This window comes from Lynx rufus, unplaced genomic scaffold (genome assembly GCF_022079265.1).
Source record: "Lynx rufus isolate CCGP_SWC_20201006 ecotype Redwood Valley unplaced genomic scaffold, mLynRuf1.p SCAF_3, whole genome shotgun sequence".
Lineage (NCBI taxonomy): Eukaryota > Metazoa > Chordata > Mammalia > Carnivora > Felidae > Lynx > Lynx rufus.
Window position 1 is genome coordinate 156,062,539 of NW_025814845.1, and position 20,384 is coordinate 156,082,922.

The 20,384-nt window shown below is 41.9% G+C and overlaps 1 protein-coding gene across 1 annotated transcript in view; it reads left to right on the forward strand.

Moving 5' to 3' along the window:
• The window catches only part of UNC5D (unc-5 netrin receptor D), a 545,977-nt gene that overhangs the window by 350,826 nt on the left and 174,767 nt on the right, over positions 1-20,384 (forward strand). Inside the window, exon 4 of the mRNA XM_047092087.1 lies at positions 4,182-4,285. Coding sequence (XP_046948043.1) covers positions 4,182-4,285 — 104 coding nt within the window. The remainder of the gene's footprint in view (positions 1-4,181; positions 4,286-20,384) is intronic.

Sequence of the window (20,384 nt, forward strand, 5' to 3'; positions counted from 1 at the left end):
TTGTTTACTCCTGAGATACTTATAAAATTATTATGTTTCTAATTTTCTTAATTTTGTTAAAATTCAAAATTTTTAACTATGACATATTTAGGATCTTTTTTTTTCTTTCTAATACTATTTTGCCTTGTATCCAGTGAGCTCTTTTGCAAACTCAAGTCCTTTTTCACCTCAGAGAAGAATTATTATCATTCTTAAATAGGTTATCATTTATTTTCTTTCAGCTTGTTTCTTTCTAAAATTCCTATTCTATTTAATACTACATTTCTCTATCTCAACATTATCTTTTGTTATTTATTTTGTTCTTTTGCTGGAAAATTTATTATCATTTTATAATTTTCCTCTTAGCACATGCATGCAACATATATTTGTTAAGGACATGCTCTGTATCGGGTGTTCAGTAGCCCTGAGTGTATGAGGGCAACCATCTCAGATATAAAGCCCCCCCTTTATAGAAATGAGGAAAACAGTGAGGAGTAAGAAATTTTAAGAGCCCTACTAGAGGCAGCCTCATAAACTGGGTTTTGTTGGTTACATAGCTGTTGTCTCTTGCCTCTAAGACCACTGGCATATAGTTTGTAAAGCTGGAGCAGGTACCTCTTTGCCAGATCCTGGCTCCCTGTAAGGCTCCACCAGTAGGGGGCGGGGGAGGAGACTAAACAGTAGAAGAGGGAGGAAGTCTACTTGTTAATTTTCTGTCCCTGTCAGCATCACCCTAGTAGAGTTTCTTCATCCTGGAAGTGGCAGTTGCTTCTTGTTTCCAGCTTATTATTTTGTTTCAAGTACTAACAGAACCAGCTTTGTTAGGACCCACAGAGGTTCCAGCACCAGATTGATGGACAGTCTTTCTTCAGAGGTCTTGGTCTTGATTTCTTAAATCCCTCTTCCACGTTCCTGAGGTGCCAGCACCCATGCCCAGTGCTTCACAGCTCTGTAACGCCAACCTCTTCTTTTGGCCCCCTCCATCCTCTCTGCTTTTTTCCTTTTCCTGCCTGGATCCTGACTGGATCCTCACTAGTTTAGTTTTCTGCAATATTCAGGATGCTGTTTACGGTCTCCATGGTATGTATATTTCTAATTCAGCACTTATGTTGTTTTTTTCTTCCCCCTGCATAGTGGCAGTTTTCTTGATCTCAGATGTTATCCTATTTATAACTCCCTACTCTAGATTCTCAGTTGCTATTTCGTTTTGACTTTAAAAAGCTCAAATTAGAAGTTCTATAAAAATGTCTCTTGTTTCTTGTCTTAGAGGAAGCCATTGAATCTCATTTCTATGGTTTGCCTCCTTTATTTGTAGAATTCTTTTTATATGGCTGGGGATATTTTCTCTACTACTGGAAGTTGCATGGGTTCCTATCTAAATCTTTCAAGCCTCAGAACTAACATAGGTGATCAAAGTATGTAACTTTGCCAATTAAGAAACTAATCCGGTTAGATGACCTGTGGTGGGAATCAGAGGTAGAGCTGGAAGCATGTACACAGGTGTCTAAGGGTTTATTTCCATGATTTTTAGTATATTTCATAGCCAGCTGGAATTTGGTCTGTTTTCTCTTCTTCGGAGTCAGAAATACCAAAGTTCTACCATTAGCCTCAGGTATGGGGCAGGACTCGGTGATGCTTGTGTTTCTTACTTGGTGTGGTATCTGGTGTGTGGCTGGCAGCTCGTCATGAGCTGGATCCTGATGCATGACATCATACTTTTCCCCGACCCCCTACTCCATCGCTGATTTGCCTGTCATCTTTGTCTCTCCTTACCGAGGAGTATTAATATGCTTCTGGCCAGAACCCTGCCAGTGATGCCCAATGTCACTTGGGGAGAAGCAAGAGGTTGGGTAGGTCCCTCCTGTAGTTTGATCCTGGCTGGATGAGACCCACTAGGTGTTTCTTCTTTATAGACATTACCCTTTCCTACATCCCAGTGGGAATGCAGGGCTTCCTTTTTTAGCTGCATGTTTTCCTATTTTATGGAGCTGTTGGGAATGGGGAAGTATATTGGATGTTTTCATCCCAACTTTCCTTTCACCTGCCAGCGTATTAGAGTAGTGGAGTGAGGAGCTAACCATAAACTATGCATTTGGTTACCATTTCCATTTCTCCTGAGCAAAGAAAGGAAATAGAGCTGGAAGACAAAACAGAAAGTCCCACTCTCTGTTTTCTGTGCTTCATCTGGTTGAATACAGATTATGTGGTGTTGTCAAAGCAGCAACCATTATTCAGCAGCACCAAGGGAGGCTTCATTTGGAAAACAAAGCAATCAAGAAAAACAAAATGGCAAACAAACCAAACAAAAATAGCCACAAAAACTCAACCCTTTCCTTTAGCAAACTGAGTGTTCACAAAACTCCTGTTGAAGTCATGCTCACACTCTGTGCTACACTGGTTTCAGTCCAGCCCTGATGAGTGAATGAATCAGAAGGAGGAAGGATTTTTGACTCACAGCTCCCCTGGGGGAAAGCAAAGGAAACTTTGTGGTCAAATGGTGCAGGAAACTAGAGATTTTTCACTCTAGGGTTTATTCACAGTTCTTCACTCATGGTTTTATCAGCAGTCAGGTGACCCTTATCACACTTGCAGTCAGAAATTCTGAATCAGACTCTTAAATACAGTAAACAAACTGAGGGTGAATTAAAAAAAAGAAAGAAAGAAAAATAATAAAAAAAAAAGAAATTCTGAATCATAAGTGCTATGGCAGTTTATGGATCTGGAATAGAAGGAATCTGGCTTCATGATTTGGGGGGCAGGAGAGAAATGAGAAGAAGGATGTGCCCCCTGCCTGCAATGCAAGTCCTTTTAAGATCTGTTGCCTCGTATATACTCATGAAGATCCCTGAATATATAGCACTACTGACAAAAGGCGTCAGTTGCCTCTGGGAGGGAAAACATTAAGACTAGAATTGGGAAGAAAGTGAATACATGGATGGTTCTGCTTGTTATTCATCCAGTGTTTCTGACTTGCTAAAAGCAAGTTTAATGTATTTATACAATTTGTAAAGATGTAACTGATTCTGGAGCTCTGCTCTTTACAGGGAACATATTTCATGTTAGTGTAAGCACTAAAGAAAATTAAATCAATAAATCCACAGCCTGTAATTTGAGATACTCAATTGAAGAAAAATACATTGTCTGGGAGGGAGGGGGAACCGTTCACATCGAGAAAGACTTGTAAAAGCCGCCTTTGTTTTACTAGTGCAGGATTTCAGGTGATGGCAAGAGTTAAGCCTGTGCTGTAAAATCATCAGTGCTTTGTGACACCTCGCAACAAGCGGAGGCCCGCTCACACTTTGGTTCTTGAAGCAAGCGCTCAACTGGAAAGCCACTCAAGCCATGCTTTCTCTCTGAACTCTCTGGGTCCTTCTCCCTAAGAAAGTTTTTGCTGGCTATAGCAGGCAGAGACCGGATGTCAGGAAGCTCTGTGCAGTTTTTCCCCCTCGCTGGCATCGATGTTCTCCATGACCACTGGCAAGCCAATTAACCTCCCCGGGCATCACCCTTCCATGTGTAAAAGGTTAATAGTGCAGCTTGTTTGCAAAGTGCCTCGAGCCTTCCATGAAGGGCACTACACAGATACGCAGCATTGCTGTTTGACTGGAGGGCGTTGTATTTTTTAATTATATGTTTGGTTGGATGGGTTATAGATTTCGTGGTGGTTGAATGTTGCCCCATTCTCCCTGGTTACACATAAAGACTAATAGGTAATCTCACTCTATTAGCATCTTCTAGAGCCCCCTAGAGGGTTAAGGAAAAGGCAGAGGTTACAGATTAATAATGCATTCTTTAGTTAATAAAAAAAAAAATCATGTGCATCTCAACTGCACAATTATGGCTGTGGATGGCAACTTATTAGGTCAAGTGTGTCATCAGATGCTAAGCAGATTATGTTGGCAAAGACTCAGGAAATGAGTTGTTTTTTGTTTTCTCTCTGCGCCCCCAGTAAACCTTTCCTCCTTCACGGCAGCATGGAGCATAGGAAGTTCTGTTATGGTTTATTTCAAATATTTGGGAAAACGATTTTCTTATGTCTGGAACTCCTAAAAACAGTGGCTCTTCTGTGTCGACCCAGTTTGTGACATTAAGCTCACTATTTTATTGTATTTGGACCACATGTGAAGAATATTGGCCCTAGAGCAAATTGTCCTATACCTCACACTTTTGTTGTTGTTGTTGTTTGTTTGTTTGTTTTGCAGATTTAAGGAAAAACTTCGAACAAGATCCACAAGGAAGGGAGGTGCCCATTGAAGGCATGATAGTGCTGCATTGCCGGCCACCCGAGGGAGTCCCTGCTGCTGAGGTAAGACACCAGCCCTGGTCCCAGGAGGGAGAGCAGAGTCCTATGTGGTCATAAGTGAAGTGAAAGAGTCTGTGTCTGGCATTCTTGCTCTCTGGACCCAGTTGCTAAAGGTGAAGATACTGCGAAGGAAGTAAGTTGGAAGAGGAGGTTGTCTCTCACCTACTTTGTTGTTGACACAAAGCTCTTGCGAGGTAGCCTGAGTAGGATTTTGGTCTGTGTTCTTGATTTCAGTGACCTTGGATCTCACAGGTGGCATCCTCTGGGTCCTCAGTCAGTCGCCTGGGACACTCTGACATGCACCTTGCGTCATGGCTCAACCTGTCATGTGAAAAAGTGCCCAGGGAAGGACATGACCCTAGTGTCACAAGTTTCACTAATGTTTGTACTCAGTCTCTGTTTACTTATGGAACAAACATCCACTGAGCATTTATTATGCTGTAGGCACTGTGCTGGGCATGGGGAATATAAAAAGTGATGAAGCCACAGGTCTCCTTCACAGTGGGAGCCTAGAATCCAGAGTCACTCTTGGTTTTTGTCCTTGCATGTTTTCTAGGACTTCTCCTATACTATTAGAATCTAATTGTCAATGATGACACATTGTGGTCATGGAAAAGCCTTCCTAAACCTTTCAGCCCCTCTTAAAAGATGTTCTCATAGATGAGTAATACAGTCATGAAGGTAATACTGAGGGTGAAGGGGGGAAGTACAAGGAAGGCTTAATAGAATGATAAGTTTATAAATGAAGGCCCGAGTTGAGCAGTAGATAGTTCAGTCGTGGATCTTCTGTGGGAAGCTAGGAAAATGTCTTTAGAGCTGTGGTTTGTTTATTCACTGAGAGGTAGAGATTTAACAAAAAAAGAAGAAGAAGCCTTTACCTCACATTTTCGCTAAAATTGCTGTGGGATTTTGTAATTGGAAGGACAAAGGAATCGAGAAAATAAAAGGGAGCGGAAAAACACACTCGCATGTTTAGACAGAAAGCATGCTGGGTGGGCATATTGAAAGCTCAAGTGGTTCACAGAAATGAAGCAAACGGACTTGAAAATTAAAGTGAACATTCCATGCATGATAGGAAATGATTAGAAAGGAAAATGCTTATTTTTAGATTGTTATTTAATGTGAAACAGGAAGGTTTTTGGTCCTTCTCTTGCTACCTTTCCGTTTCTTGCAGAGTGTGCTGTAGTTTCCAGAGCAGGGTGAGAGGCCGCAGGGTGTTCAGTGCACAGGGGAACGCATCAATCACTCTCATTCAGGACACCCTACTGCTCCCAGGAGTCTAGCGTGGGCGTCAACAGTTTGCTATAAGCACCACCTACCTCTCAAAATCCTGATTTACAAATGTCCATGTGGGGGGCGCCTGGGTGGCTCAGTCAGTTAAGTCAGTCAACTCGGGTCATGATCTCAAGGTTTGCGAGTTTGAGCCCCATGTCAGTCTCTGTGCTAACAGCTGGGAGCCTGGAGCCTGCTTGGATTCTCTCTGCACCTCCGCTGCTCTCACCCTCCCCTTCCTCTCAAAAATAAATAAACCTTAAAAACAAACAAACAGCCAACCAGCCAAACAAAAAAAACCAAATGTCTGTGTGGACAGGAAATCTTGGGAGGGGGAGAGGGGTGATCCCTGTTCAACTCCCTACACCTTCCTATTCTCCCTTTGACAACAAATGACACTTTATTTTAATCATGTTTATGTTATTAGGAATAAATCTCAGAGCCAGGCTGGCTGATATTAAATGAGGGCCATCCCAAGGAGTAGCCAGGGCTACAGGACGGTTGAAAACAGACATTCTGAGCTGAGAATGAGGGAGAGCTGTGTTTTCTACATTTTGTGTTATAGGATGGATCTGGAGAGTGTTTCGGCTACATTGTGGGTTAATGGGCTATTATGGAGCCCTGACAGGCATTTATAGCATCATCTTAATGCAAGAAAGCATCTCAAATCCAAACACCAGGGTTTCCTTGGAATTTATATGTTGGTTACTACCTATATCTGCACACCAGTATTTACAGCTCTCTTAGTGTGTGCAATAGCTTACATGGTTGGTATTACCATCGACATCTGTGTTTTTGCTGATGGGCGGGCAGAATGACAGAAGAAATCAAAAAGGATAGAGAAGGAAAGGGAAAATGTACATACCCTTCCCCGGTCAGGGTCTCCCATGATGAAGATGTCTGCAGTGCCCGTCATGCGGTCTCCAGGTCTGCAAGAGTGCACCACTGTGCTTTCTGACTTCACAGTCAAGTGAGGATCCTGTAGTTAGCTAACGACTCTCCAGGGTGGCAGTGATAGGAACTGTGTTTGGAAATTGATCAGTGATGTAATTGTCACTGTGAGGCACCTTCCATCATCTTCTTTGCATGGGAATGTTCCTCCCTCTCCACCACGTGGTTCCCTTGCTGCCCACCTCCTGTGGGACCATGGGGTCATCACTGGAAGGGGTTGTGGCTAGCAGGGCCACTGGTATCTCAGCGGATTTTGCCCTGCAGTGGCCTAGAAGGTCTCCTCCTTGACACATCGAGAGGCGTCTTGGGGGCAGGTCCAAGTCGTGTTTTCCTAAGACATGTACAATTGTCTTCTCTCTGTAAGGTAGAACTTCCCTGGCAACTAATTCATCTGTTGACCACAGAAGGTGGTTTGTGTAAGCTCAGGAAGAGCTACCCTTTATAGAATGTCCCCATGTGCCAGGTACTGTGTTAAGTGCCTTCACTGTTGTTTCTCTTGTTTTTATGTTTGTTTATTTATTTTTGAGAGAGAAAGAGAAGCAGAGAGAGACGGAGACCGAGAATCCAAGCAGGCTCCACACTGTCAGCGAGGAGCCCGACATGGAGCTCGAACTCCTGAACTGTGAGGTCATGACCTGAGCCGAAATCGAGAGTTGGACGCTTAATAGACTGAGCCACCCAGGACTTCCTTCTCTATGTCATTTCACTTGATTTGCAAGTGAGATGGTAGAAAGTTAGAGGTATTTTCATGTCCATCTTATAAGAACTTGTCCAAGCTCTTGGATCACTAGAAAGTTATTCTAACGTTAAAGCTCAGATCATTTTTTCTTCTCTAATATTTTTTTTGTTTTTAATGAGACTCTGGGTTCATTTAGTTTTCCCCAAGCTTTTTGAAGTTTGAGAGCCCAGAGGCCAGTGGTAACATATCTGTTTGCTATGCTCCGGACCTTCCACCATTAGAAATAGAGATTAAAATTTCTTCTAGCTAATATGCCAATCCTAAACCTTCTGTAAATTCTTTGTTCTTTTGTTTCAAATAAGTAATCTGCTGGCAAAACGACGAATAGAGCAGTGATAAAAATAGAGGTGTTGGGAGCTCAGGAGGACGAGGAGCCTGGAGTGGGGCATGTCTAGAACCTCTGTGCTCCCAAGGGCCAGGAGCCTGGGTTTGATGCTGTCCTAGGTGATAGGAAGGTACAGGATTTCCAGAGTTACAAGAAGGAGGCCATGGAGAAGAAAAGGAGACATATGAAAGGGGAGACAAGAGACCCCAGGGTGATCTCTACCCTTACTACAATTTTTCCTACATCTGGCTGTAGCCATGACAGAGCTCATTGTCATGAAGGGTCAAACACTGACTAGCACTTCCCAATGCTGTGACTGATAGCAATTTACTAGCCACCCTGAACCTCTGATTCCTCATCTGGAAATAGGAACGATATTTTCCTTGTAGGATTGCTGGGAGACAAAGAAGGGGGGGTGGGGAAACAAGAACATTCAAAACAGTCTTTAGTATCAAATAGTAGAGATTATTGTGGTTTATCTTCTTCCTTTTTAGCCTAGTCTTTCATAAAGCTTCACAAACCTTTAATTCTCAGCAAAGATGGAGGGCAGCCTGGTGGTCAGAGAACCAGATTAAAACAGAGACTCTTGTGATATCTGATGCATTTTCAACCCTATGAAAAAACAGTGTGCTTCTCAGACCATCCCTCCTCACCCCAGACTGTACGTGAGCTCTGCCCCTCCAGCCTGGGCCCCCTGTTCTTCCTTCACAAGCTCATCCAAGGACAAAGACCCTTATCAAAAGCTCTCTGCTTCCCTCTCTTTTAATCTATCACAGGGAAGAAATAAATGGTTATTGACAGAAGCTGGTGAGTATCTGTGTTTCTGTACCTTGCTTACCCCATTGAAGAGTCTTATGAATGGTAGTTGCAGGAGTAGTAAATACACTTTCTCAAAAGTAGCATATGAATTTGAAGATTCTTACCAGACTCGTTTGCATGCTGGTTTGGATGAAATAACAGGTCACACACTCTTTCCAAAATACCTACTGTTTGAACAGATGATAATTGAACCTTTCCTAAACTCCACGAGCTCCTATTGCTGGATGTATTAGAGCATTTTGTCACTGCAGTTACTGTTAACCTTAGCCTTGGGACAGTTCTAACTAAAGATAGCAACTTTAGTGTTTGACACTTGTTGTTTAGCTAAAACCAATTGGCTCTTTTCAAAACAATTCGTTATCCCACACTGCACTTTTTTATACTCCCCAATTAAATGGAAAATCTATCTTTCATAAAAGTTAGAAATTATGTCCAATGAAAATCCGACATTTTAATGGTTTTCCACAGATTAAAATTGTAGAGTTCTCAATAAACCCTGATTTACTGATGTTGGCCATAAAATGGTTATTGCTGTTAATAAAGCCTGTAAATCTTAACAGGTTATATTTGCCTTGGACAATAAAACTTGCCATAAAGGCTTAGTGTCTAAGGCTAATTCTGCTCACATCAAGGTAAACAGCCTACTCAAAATAATTCAATGTCTTTGAGAATTAAGGCCCCAAAGCTAAGCGACTGACAGATTCCAGCCTTGAGCCATTGCCTGCCAGGCACTGTTCTTGTTTTAATCTCACCGAGGAGTCATGACCTGCTGGAATTAGAAAACTTAAGAAGGTCAGAGGCCTTAGTCAATGCACTGTGGGTAAGGAGAAGGTTCCCTTCTTTCTGCGGGACACCAAATCAGTTCTGTCATTGACTGATCACTTGGTTGGAATGTTTGTATAGCAAGGGGAGGTTCCAAGAGTGGAGTGAAGGGATGTATTTTCTGTTTCATAAAGTGTGTCATGCAAGTATATTATTGTCATGCATATTATTGTTAGGGTTGTTGTGAGGGGGGCGGGGAATAAGGACAGGAGTTTGGGGGAAAGGGATCCTTTCCAGATGCCCAGGTGGAAATCAAGTTTTTTGAGAAGCTTTAATTTTGGTACACTTGGTGGACCATTTGACATGCTTTCTAATGTTTGTGGAATTGTGTGTGTGTGTGTGTGTGTGTGTCCCTTTTCTAAGGTAAAAGCCAAAAAAAAAAAAAAAAAGATTGTTTAGTCTTTGTGATTAAGCTCTATTAGCCTGGTGTTCTTACATAGATGGGGTGGAGAAGTGAGCAGTGTCATGATTTTTGAACTGACAGGGTATTGACAAGTGACTGTCCCTTTCCCTATGGTGTGGTTAAACATTGTCCCTGGCTGCTTGCCAGCCTGGCCTGGCTCTTTGATCTTCCTGGAGGTTTTGGGTACTACTAATATTTTTTAATAAAGTCCTTTCCTGCATGAACAAGCCAGAGCAGGGTTTATTATTTGCATTCAAGAATCCCCACATGCATCCACCATGTCTTACTACTTTAAGAATGCCTTTGAACAATACCTCAAAGTGGCCTTTGGAACAAAGCAAGTCACTATGAACTGACATTATGGAATGTTGATATGTTTTTTCTTTGCCTGTAGAATAAGGAGGGGCACTAGAAAACCCTAAGGCCCCTTTCATATCTCTAATTATCGCTGATGTATAAACAGTAGAATCTGCCTGCTATCTATGGCTTGTTTTAATAATTCTGCCCAGACTGGTGCCAGACAGTTTTTTAAGTCAGAAGCCCTTTGCCCCTTATCCCCAGTGAGGGTATTCTTAATGAAAGGTTCATTTGTTTCGAATGTGTTCATTGGCATAAAACCCAGGAGAGAATCTTATGACATTGAACTGTTTAATACAAGAATCACTAGACTATTGTGTTTAACCTCAATCAAACAGACTATGAAATGAGAACTTTATTTTAAAAATAAGACTCTTAATAATTCACAAGAGAAATGTTAAGTGAGGTGCCCAAGTTCCGAAGCAGTGGACCTCAGGTATAAATAATTGATCTAATTTGGTGCAGCCAAAGCGGAGAGAATGTCTAATAGTCCAGATAAACTTTGCTTTGAGGAGACTGACAATGAGGACCTTTGCAGAAAGCCACATTTGATTAGAATGTATAATATTGTAATAGAAACCTAATGGACTCTTAAGAAAAGAGAATGTTGAATTGGTTAAATACTAGTAATTAAGTGCCAGTAAATTACTTCTCTAAAAACATTTCTACCAAAAAAAAAAAAAAAAAAAAGAATCGCTATCGTAGGAGAGATGGGAAAATGAAGTTAATGTAAGTTATTTAAAAAGTGAGTTTCAGCCCAAATACCCTCATCATTAATACTGGTCCTTAAGTAAATCTTATCAATGTACTGACTTTCACCTTATCCTTATCTGGGAAGCTCTCTTTCCTTACTGAGGATGAAAATGATAGAAGATATCTGAAGCTTCTGATTTATATTTATTTTCTTTTCTCTTCTTGTTTTCTATTCCTTGGTGGGTAGAACGTGGAAGTTAGAATTACATTGCTCAAAGCCAAGGACAGGGACCCAAGATGAGATTACAAAAGTTGCTTAGCTGCTTTTTTTTTCCCCCTCTTCGTCTCCCATGTTATCTCTACACATTCAGTGTTTTTCATTCCAAGCACTAGTCTCTGTTATTTCCAGTCCTATCTCTGTGTCTCCCCGATTTCCCCTTGCCTGGAATGCTCTTGACCTCCAACATCTACCTGTGGCATGCACCGTCTGGGAGGATCCGTTTTCACCCAGCCCGTTTCCCCACTTCTCCCTTGGCCACCCCAGCTGACCCTGGTCTCTCTTTCTTAGAGACCCCTAATCTAATTGGTGTGGACTGCTCAGGGAAGGATGGCATTTTCTCCCTCCCCTGAAGACTTTCATAGCACATTGCTTGGAATGTTTTGTTTTGTTCTTCTCCCATCTTCTTCTTGTGTTTAACTTTTCATGATTGTATGTCCTATTTCCTCAAGGTAATTCCCCTCATGATAGCAAATGCAAATTACATTTTTCAGTGTCCTTTCCCACCCCCCTTAGCAGATAACACAAATGTACCTGGGGATGTAGTAGGTACCTGGCAAGCATTTCTGACTTAATGGATGAATATTCACACAACTGCTGTGTGGTACACATAGTAATAAATTCTTAAATTTATCACTTTGAATTTTACATAGATTTTCATGTATATTGACTCATTGGATTCTTAAAACTACAATTTGTAGGTAGGCAAATAAAGCAATATCTCTGTTGTTTATTTATTATTGAACTGTAGTTGGCCTACAATATTCTGTTGGTTTCAGGTATACAACATAGTGATTCAACATTTATATACATTAGGAAGTGATTGCTACCGTAAATGTAGCTGCCATCTGTCACCATACAAAGGTGTTACGTATTATTGACTATATTCCCTATGCTGTACATTGTGTCCCTGTGCCTTATTTATTTTATAACTGGAAGTTTGTATCTTTTAATCCCCTTCCTTTATTATGCCTTTCCCCCCTGCCAACCCATCCCACCTGGCAAACACCAGACTATTCCCTGTATCTGTGAGTCTGTTTCTGTTTTGTTTGTTCATTTGGTTTTTTGTTTGTTCGTTTTAGATTCCACACCTAAGTGAAATCATAACAGCAATAGTCCTTCTCTATCTGACTTATCTGGCTTAGCATAATACCTTCTGGGTCCATCTATGTTATCACAGATAGCAAGGTTTCATTTAATGGCTGAGTAATATTCCATTGGATATATATATACCACATCTTCTCTATCTATTTATCTACTGGTGGACCTTAGGTTGCCAGCTTATCTTGGCTACTGTGAATGCTGCCGTGAACACAGAAATGCATATATCTTTTCAAATAAGGGTGGTTTTTCTTTTTTTTCATTTTCTTTGGATAAATACCCACAAGTAGAATTACTGGATGATACGGTAGTTCTATTTTTCTGAGAATTTTCTGAGAAGCCTCCATACTGTTTTTCCTAACCATTGTACCATTTTTCCTTCCTGCCAACAGTAGTGAGTGTTGTCTTTTCTCTACATCGTTGCCAATACTTGTTATTTCTTGTCTTTTTAAATAATACCCTTTCTAAGAGGGATGAGGTGATACCTCATTGTGGTTTTGATTTGCATTGATTAGTGGTGTGAAGCATCTTTTCATGGGCCTGTTGGCCATCTTTGTCTCCTTTGGAGAAAGGTCTTACGCAGGTCCTCTTGTCAATATTTTTAATTGGATTGCTTTTTTGGTTTTATTTTTCTTTGTTTGATGTTGAATTGTGTGAGTTCTTTATATATTTTGGATATTAACCCCTTATCAGCTATATTGTTTGCAAACCTGTTCTCTCATTCGGTAGGTTGTCTTTTCATTTCACTCACAGTTTCCTTTGTGGTGCAAAAGCTTTTTGGTTTGATGTAGTTCCATTTGTTTATTTTTGTTTTTTATTGCCATTGCTTGAGGAGACAGATCCAAAAAAATGTTGCTTCGACTGATGTCCAAGAGCTTGCTGCCTAGGTTTTATTCTAGGAGTTTTATGGCTTTTGGTCTTTAATCCATTTTGAGTTGATATTTGTGTATGATATAGGACAGTAGTCCAGTTCCATCCTTTTGCATGTAGTTGTCTAGTTTTCTCAACGTCATTTATTGAAGAGACTGTCTTTTTCCTATTGTATATCTTTCCTCTTTTGATGAATATTGACAATGTAAGTTTGGGTTCATTTTTGGACTCTCTATTCCATTGATCTGTGTGTCTGTTTTTGTGCTAGTTTTGATTGCTATAGTTTTGTAGTATAGTTTGAAATCTGGAAGTGTGATGCCTCCAGCTTCATTTTTCTTTCTCAAGATTGCTTTGGCTGTTTGAGATCTTTTGGGGTTCCATACAAGTTGTAGGATTATATATTCTAGCCCTGTGAAAAATGCCATTGGTATTTTGAGAGGGATTGCAGTGAATCTGTAGATTGCTTTGAGTAGTATGGACATCTTAACAGTATTAATTCTTCCAATCCATGATCATCATATATTTTCCATTTATTCGTGTCATCTTCGGTTTCTTATATCAGTGTCATAGTTATCAGAGTACAGGTCTTTCCCCTCCTTGGTTAAGTTTACTTCTAGCCATTATACTTTTTTTTTTTAATTCAATGGAAAATGAGACTATTTTCTTAATTTGTCTTTCTGAGAGTTCATAGTGCAATAACTCTATTTGTAGAGTCCTTTATTCCATATGTAAATGAATGCAGAAACTACAAGATAGCTAACACTCATTGCATATGCACTCTGTGCCAGGCACTGTTCAGTGAATCCTCCAGACAGATCTCTGAGGTAGATGGTAATCACCTGTCAGTTTTGTAAATAAGGCGACTGAGGCACAGCCAGGTGAAGCACATGTGTACTTGAGGGCACATTTACTGAATGATTGAGCCAATGATTGAACCCAGATAACCTGGCCTCGGAGCCTATTCTCTTAAAATTCACCCGATGAAGCTTCTTTATGTGTCAGACATTGCATGCTGAGTACCAACGGAGTGACATACATGCCTGTCGTTAACTAGTCCACCATCTTGTTTCATGCATATACAGCTGTAAGTATTAAAGTAAGATAATGGCATTTATAAACATACAGGACTGTGTGTGCACACATGCAAACCTACTGTATGTCCTCGATTTTATCACTCATGTCTCTGAGTACAGGTCTGGCTTTATTGCTCCCCATTTGCAGTTAAACCCCATCACTTGATGGCATTGGCATCTGCATTGTGTTCAAGTTCAGAGATGGTTTTGCAGAGCAGCTCAGTGCCAGTGACAACTTGGGAGGGGACTTTGATGGGATACAGAAAGACTGCTGACAGAATATCTCTTTAACCTGCTCTCCATTTTTTTTCCCTGATAGGAAATGACATCCTTTATCCTTTCAAAAAAATAAAATAAAATCTGCATATTGTGTTTAAGGTTTCTCAAATTGAGAGAGGAAGCAAATGGATCACGAGGGAAAGCAGTTTGGAGAAAAAAAAAAAACAGAAGGCTAGCAGTCAATCAATCAGTAGTAAAAAATTTAAAGAAAAACACATAAGGCAAGGAAATGTATGATTTCTAAATTAACCTAATGAAGGCATAGAGCTATTTCTCTGTCCTGTGCCTTTTTTTCACAGTTTAGCAGCAATAAACAGTCTTTATATCTTGAATTATGCAGAAGCAAAAGCAGTCTGGGAGGCCTCCACATAAAGAGCTGCAGTTCTGTAATTCAGCAGTAATGCTCCATGGGCATGAATCAAGAACTCCATCCCAATCCTGCTGAGACAGCATGGATTTTAATGTTTCTGTGAAGCACACCACACACCCTCCTGATTCACTTAGTAAATGCTTTCGTTTTGTAAGCAGACCTTATTAAAACAGAAACGACCGACCACTACCATAACAGCTTGTACTGGTCATCTTTTGCAGTGATACCCAAATCCTAACTGTTGTCCGTACAGTCTGTTGGGGAGGAAAATGCCACCTTCTGGAATGCCTTTTGTTTGTAGTTAACTGTGGGTGACTAGAAGGTGCATCAGCACCATGGGCAGTTCTTCGCATAACTGCTAGTGAAATAGAGCATGCCCATTTCGGCTTTGTGGGGTAAAGACCTGCAGACTAAGCACCTGCCTGCAGGTACTATTGAGATCCACCAGCTGATATTATTGCAGTTTAGCTTCAGTTCCAGACTCTGTGCCTGCTGAAAGAATCCTAGGTAGGCCTCTTTCATTGCACCACACAGCTCTCAAACTTCTCCACTTTGTAATATTGAAAGGAGCTGTGATCTCTCCCCTGGAGCCACCTTAGATTCAGTGCAGTAACTGCTAGTGAAAGTGTGACTTATTGAAACTCCCAGAACTTCGGTTTGTGTGAATCGCAGTGGTTTACACACCACAGATTACAGGCTCACCACCCTGGCTTAGCAGCTGCACGGCTCAAATCCACACAGAACTCAGATTCCCTTGGCTATATCAGTTAAGCTTCCAGAAAGGAAGGAAGGAAGAAAGAGGAAGGAAGGAAGGAAGGAAGGAAGGAAGGAAGGAAGGAAGGAAGGAAGGAAGATGGAGGGAGGGAGGGAGGGAGGAAGGAAGGAAGGAAGGAAGGAAGGAAGGAAGGAAGGAAGGAAGGAAGGAAGGAAAGAAACTCCTCTGCCATGAATTCTGGTTTAAGTATAACGGAGTCTTTCTTGACTCTGCTTTAGTTACATTGGAACCGTTCTTTTAATTGTTGATTCAGTATTGACCTAGAGATCTGGCTGTCAGTCCTTGCAACAGAATCTCTATAGGTGTGTTTACTAATCATGTGCAATATTTCTCACTCCTGCATGCACTGGCTCCTCCTAGTTACAAGTGATGGTTTAAACCTTGATTTCTGTGTGCAGGGAAGAGTCAGACTGATGATTCATGTGTTGGCTCCACAGTATCATTTGGAGATCACCTTTAGGAAGCAGCTCTGGCATGCCACTTCAGGGAAACGAAAGAACAGATCTGTGTAATCACCCTCCATATTTGATAGGCATCACTCTGGTGCATCAATTGTGTGTGAGGCTGGGTGGTTCGTTTAATCTTTCCTTTTGACATAGTCATTAATGCACTGCCTGAAATACTGCCTGAAAATCTGGTATGTTTAGAAGGAGTAAAGTATTATGTGATAATGGACATTGTATATTTCCCTGGAAAAATGTTGTCTCTTGATGGCCAGGGACTCACATTCTCATTTTTATTTACTTTTATTTATCTGTTTATTTATTTTTTATGTTTATTTTGAGAGAGAGAGAGAGAGAGAGCATATATGAGCATGGGAGGGATAGAGAGAGAAGGAGAGAGAATCCCAAGCAGGCTTCACACTATCACCACGGAACCCAGCTCGAGGCTCTATCTCAGGAACCAAGAGATTATGACCTGAGCCAAAATCAAGAATCAGATGCTTAACTGACTGAGCCACCCAGGCTCTCCAACATTCTCGTTCTTAATTAAATCATTCAAATAATAGGCAGCATGAGTTGGTGCTCTGGAGAGATAACAGGAAAAAAGGATAACAAAGCTAACAGGAGAAGAAACCTCAAAGTAGAGATGGGATTGTGTTTATATGCCATTTTGCTCCATCTTGTGATTTTCCAAGATAATAGACTCCCCATTAATGGGCGTCATTGTTGGTTATCATATATTGAGGACTACAAGCCAAGCTGTAGGCACTTACCGTATGTCATCGATTTCAGTCTCTCAGATGAATTATCATTTCCCTTTTACAGGTGTGGAAACTGAGGCTTCAGTGAAATAAATTCCCAAAGTCCCTTAGGAAGTGAGAGGACTAGTTCTCTTTGGTTTCAAAGCCCAAATCTTAAGATAAACCAACAGAGTCTCTTGTTATTTACCATATACCATGCACTTGGGAAGCAAGGAAATCGAGATTCCAGCAGAGATATATCTGATTCCGATGTCGAGTCCTTTCTGTACCATCACAGTACCCACCCACTGGTGCTGGGTCAGCTTCGTTGTATCGGATATCAGAGCATGACTTAAAGACGATTCATGGACGGTCTCTAGGGTGGTCTAATACAGCTTTAATCTGTTGTTACTTTAATAGATGGCATACAACAATAAATGAGAGATGATCTTTATTCCTGACTAGCTCAAGCATCCAATAAATGGAATAAATATGTAAATAACTATCTAAGGCAGTGTGCTACCTATAACACTAACAACAATAAAATAGGAGGTGTATAATTATTTCTGTTGGCCAGGGTGGTCAACCAGGACTTTGCAAACTACAATCCCCACACGGGTCTTTGAAGGATGAGTAAGAGAGCATTGCAGTGTGAAGTCCTACAGAAGTCTCAAGGCACAAGATCAGCGTGGTCAAAAGCACACAGCTATGAAACAGCATGGTTGGCCAGGAAGTAGTTACTGTTGTTTTGAGAGAGCCTAAGGAACAAGTAGGAGAATCACTGGTGTGGAGACTGTACATGGTAGGCAGGGGTCAGATCCGAGGAAGCCTCGTCTGCCATCCTGAAAAACTGATTTTTTTGCTCGTAAGTGGTAGGGAGCCACTGAAGGATTTGAATCGGAGAAGGGAGATAGCAGATTGATTTGTCTGTTTCTTCAGTGTCCGTATTGTTTTTTAGTTCAAGGACCCGGTAATGAGACTGTAACAGGAAAGCCTAGAGGAGGTTTTAAATACATATATGTCTGTGTCATTGTTGGCACTTTTTAAAAGCCACTTACTTAGAAATAATTGTGAACTTGCAGAATAGTCTTGAGAATGAGAATAGGAAATTGACAGCAGAAGCCTGCTTTCCACGGCATACGCTGCCACGCGCCCTGACCGCTGTCACTGCCTCCATCGCCCCGGCAAGTGGCCGACCTGGCTTTCCAAACCCTCTTGTCGTTTCTGCTGATGGGAGGAAGTGTCGGTGATGTGTGTGCCCCGGCCTTGGTGCCGCGGCCTCCAAGCACGATAGCCTCGACTCACTTCATTCTCGCAACACAGCTTTCCTAAAGGGTGCCCTCCCCTTCCCTGACTGAGAACAAAAGTAGCCATGGAAGAGAGAAGTCAAAGATCTTAATGTCAGTAGATGCCCCGGCACTAGCCCTTCACCTCTGTGTTCAGCCTGGGCTTCCCGAACCATGTGACAGAGCCTTTGAGGTGGCCTTTCCCTCCTCTGTGCTTCCTCCACGTTTTCCTTCAAACGTGAGATCCTTCCATTTGCCAGTGACTTTGAGCCCATCAGAGGCATGTGCGAAAGTCGGGCTTTTCAAGCTGTACCACGTTGTTAGGGCATTTCACTAAAGCCTGGGTCCCTGGCTCCGGGGCAGACAAAGGACAGTGGAGTGTTGTCATTATTGTTTCTAGGAGGCAGGATCTTTTCATCCAGATAATGTGGATATCCTCTCAAAGGTTCTTTGGAACCACAGTCATGGAAAGAGCTTTTGTTTTCTCTCAGATTACCTCTGCAACTCATCATGTGGAGTTTCTCCTCACATCCTACCCTTTCCCCATTGTCTCAATTACCCTTTGCATTTGATTTCACCCTGTACTCATTTGTTCAGTTGGGCGTATTCAGTCAAGTCTCCTCGTGCTATTATGGTTTGCCTTACCTCCTGCATTGAGAGTGCAGGGACCATTATTCCTTTGATTTGCCTGCTTTAAAGTCTAAAATCTGCCTCGCATTCACTTCTATACCTGCGCCTAATCATGCTCTTATTACTGGGTTTTCATCACTGAGTTTTCTGGTTTCTATTGACTTTCTGGCTCCCAGAAGCCGCGATAGATCCCCGAAGCAATTGAGGACAGCTTCTATCAGAGATCATTCCTTTCTCTTTTCTGATGCTGGTCACTCAGTACTTAACTCTGACTTGGACCCAGAGGAGCATAGAACAGAGCAGTGTTCTGAGCCTAATCACTCTTCACACTTGGGGCCTCATACTCCTTTGCTGGGGGGCCGCCTTGCTCTGTGCAGGATGTTTAGGGGCATTCTTGGCCTCTACCCATTAGAATCTAGCAGCACCTCCACCCTCACACCCCATTTTGTGACAACCAGAAGTGTCTCCAGACATTGCCAAATGTCGCTCTTGTCGAGAATCCCTGAGACACAGGCTCCTTGGTGTAGTTTACAATCTCCCCAAGATGCTATGTGCAGTGCCTAATACACTGGCTGTCATAGAGCAGCTACTCAATAATTTTTTGTTGGATTGAGCCCCACATCAACCGATAGCTGTTAACATATGCCTGCTGGCCTGTGATGACATTTAGGCAGTGGAAACCATGCCATATTCATCTCTTTATAGCCAGCCCCTCGCACAGAACCTGGCATGTAATAGGCACTCAGAAAATATATGTCAAGGGAATGCTTAAATGAGAGGAGTAGGCAGGAAGCTCTAGTGAAAATGATTGTTAGATTTTGCTGATTAATCAAGGAGTTACATGTATTGGGTGGGCATGAGCTGGACTGTGAAGGATGAAATGAATATGTACAAGAGACGGATGAACAGAAAATTGGTATGAGCAACACAGTGGTCAGGCAGGTATAAGTTCTGTTCCCTACAGAGTGGTCTCAGTCTTTACTCTGCCTCTACTCCTCCACATGAAAAAAAAAAAAGCCACATAACATAACTGTAGACTGCATCCAGGGTCTTAAACTGGTGGGTCAACAATACACCGTTGATGAATCCCATTGGGCCACCACCATGCAGAGGAAGTCAGCTCAAAGCAGGGAGCCTGCTGACAACCCCAAAAGGTGGACAGCAGGGAGAACAACATATTCCTGGAGTGTGTGCCTCAGTTTCCGCTGGGAAGGGGTGGGTTCCTTTCAAAACCCAGGATGTCCATACTCCCCATAGCTCCACTTGCCATGACTGCAGAGGAGATGTGACATGTTGAAGGCAGGAGACCTGGGTCCCTCCCAGATCCCCCTTCTCAACCTCATAACTAGGAAAGTTAAAGTCCTTTGGAGTTTCTTTAAATGGAGCTGTTAACCTTTCCTACTTGAAAGGCAAGGTTTTGGATAAAACAGTCTTTTGAAGGTCTCTTAATATCCGAGGGAGGCATCATTTACTATCAACATGTTACTAAAAACGTGTATCTTGGAATCTTAAGTAAGGCTGGTGTGGTTCAATCCAAGCCCCTCCTTTTAGTAGCTGCACGATCTTGGGCTAATTCTGTAACCTTTCTGAGTTTCAGGGCCCTCATATGAAAAATGGGATGATAATGCCTCATGAGGTTACTGTGAATATTGACTTAACCTAGTTAATACCTTTTTTTTTTAATGTTTATTTATTTTGAGAGAGCGAGGGAGGGAGGGAGAGGGAGCCTGAGAGCGGAAGGAGCAGAGAGAGGGAGAGAGAGAGAATCCCAAGCAGGCAACGCACTGTCAGCACAGACCCCTATGCGGTGCTCAGTCTCACAAACCATGAGATCATGACGTGAGCTGAAACCAAGAGTCACAGGCCTAACCAACTGA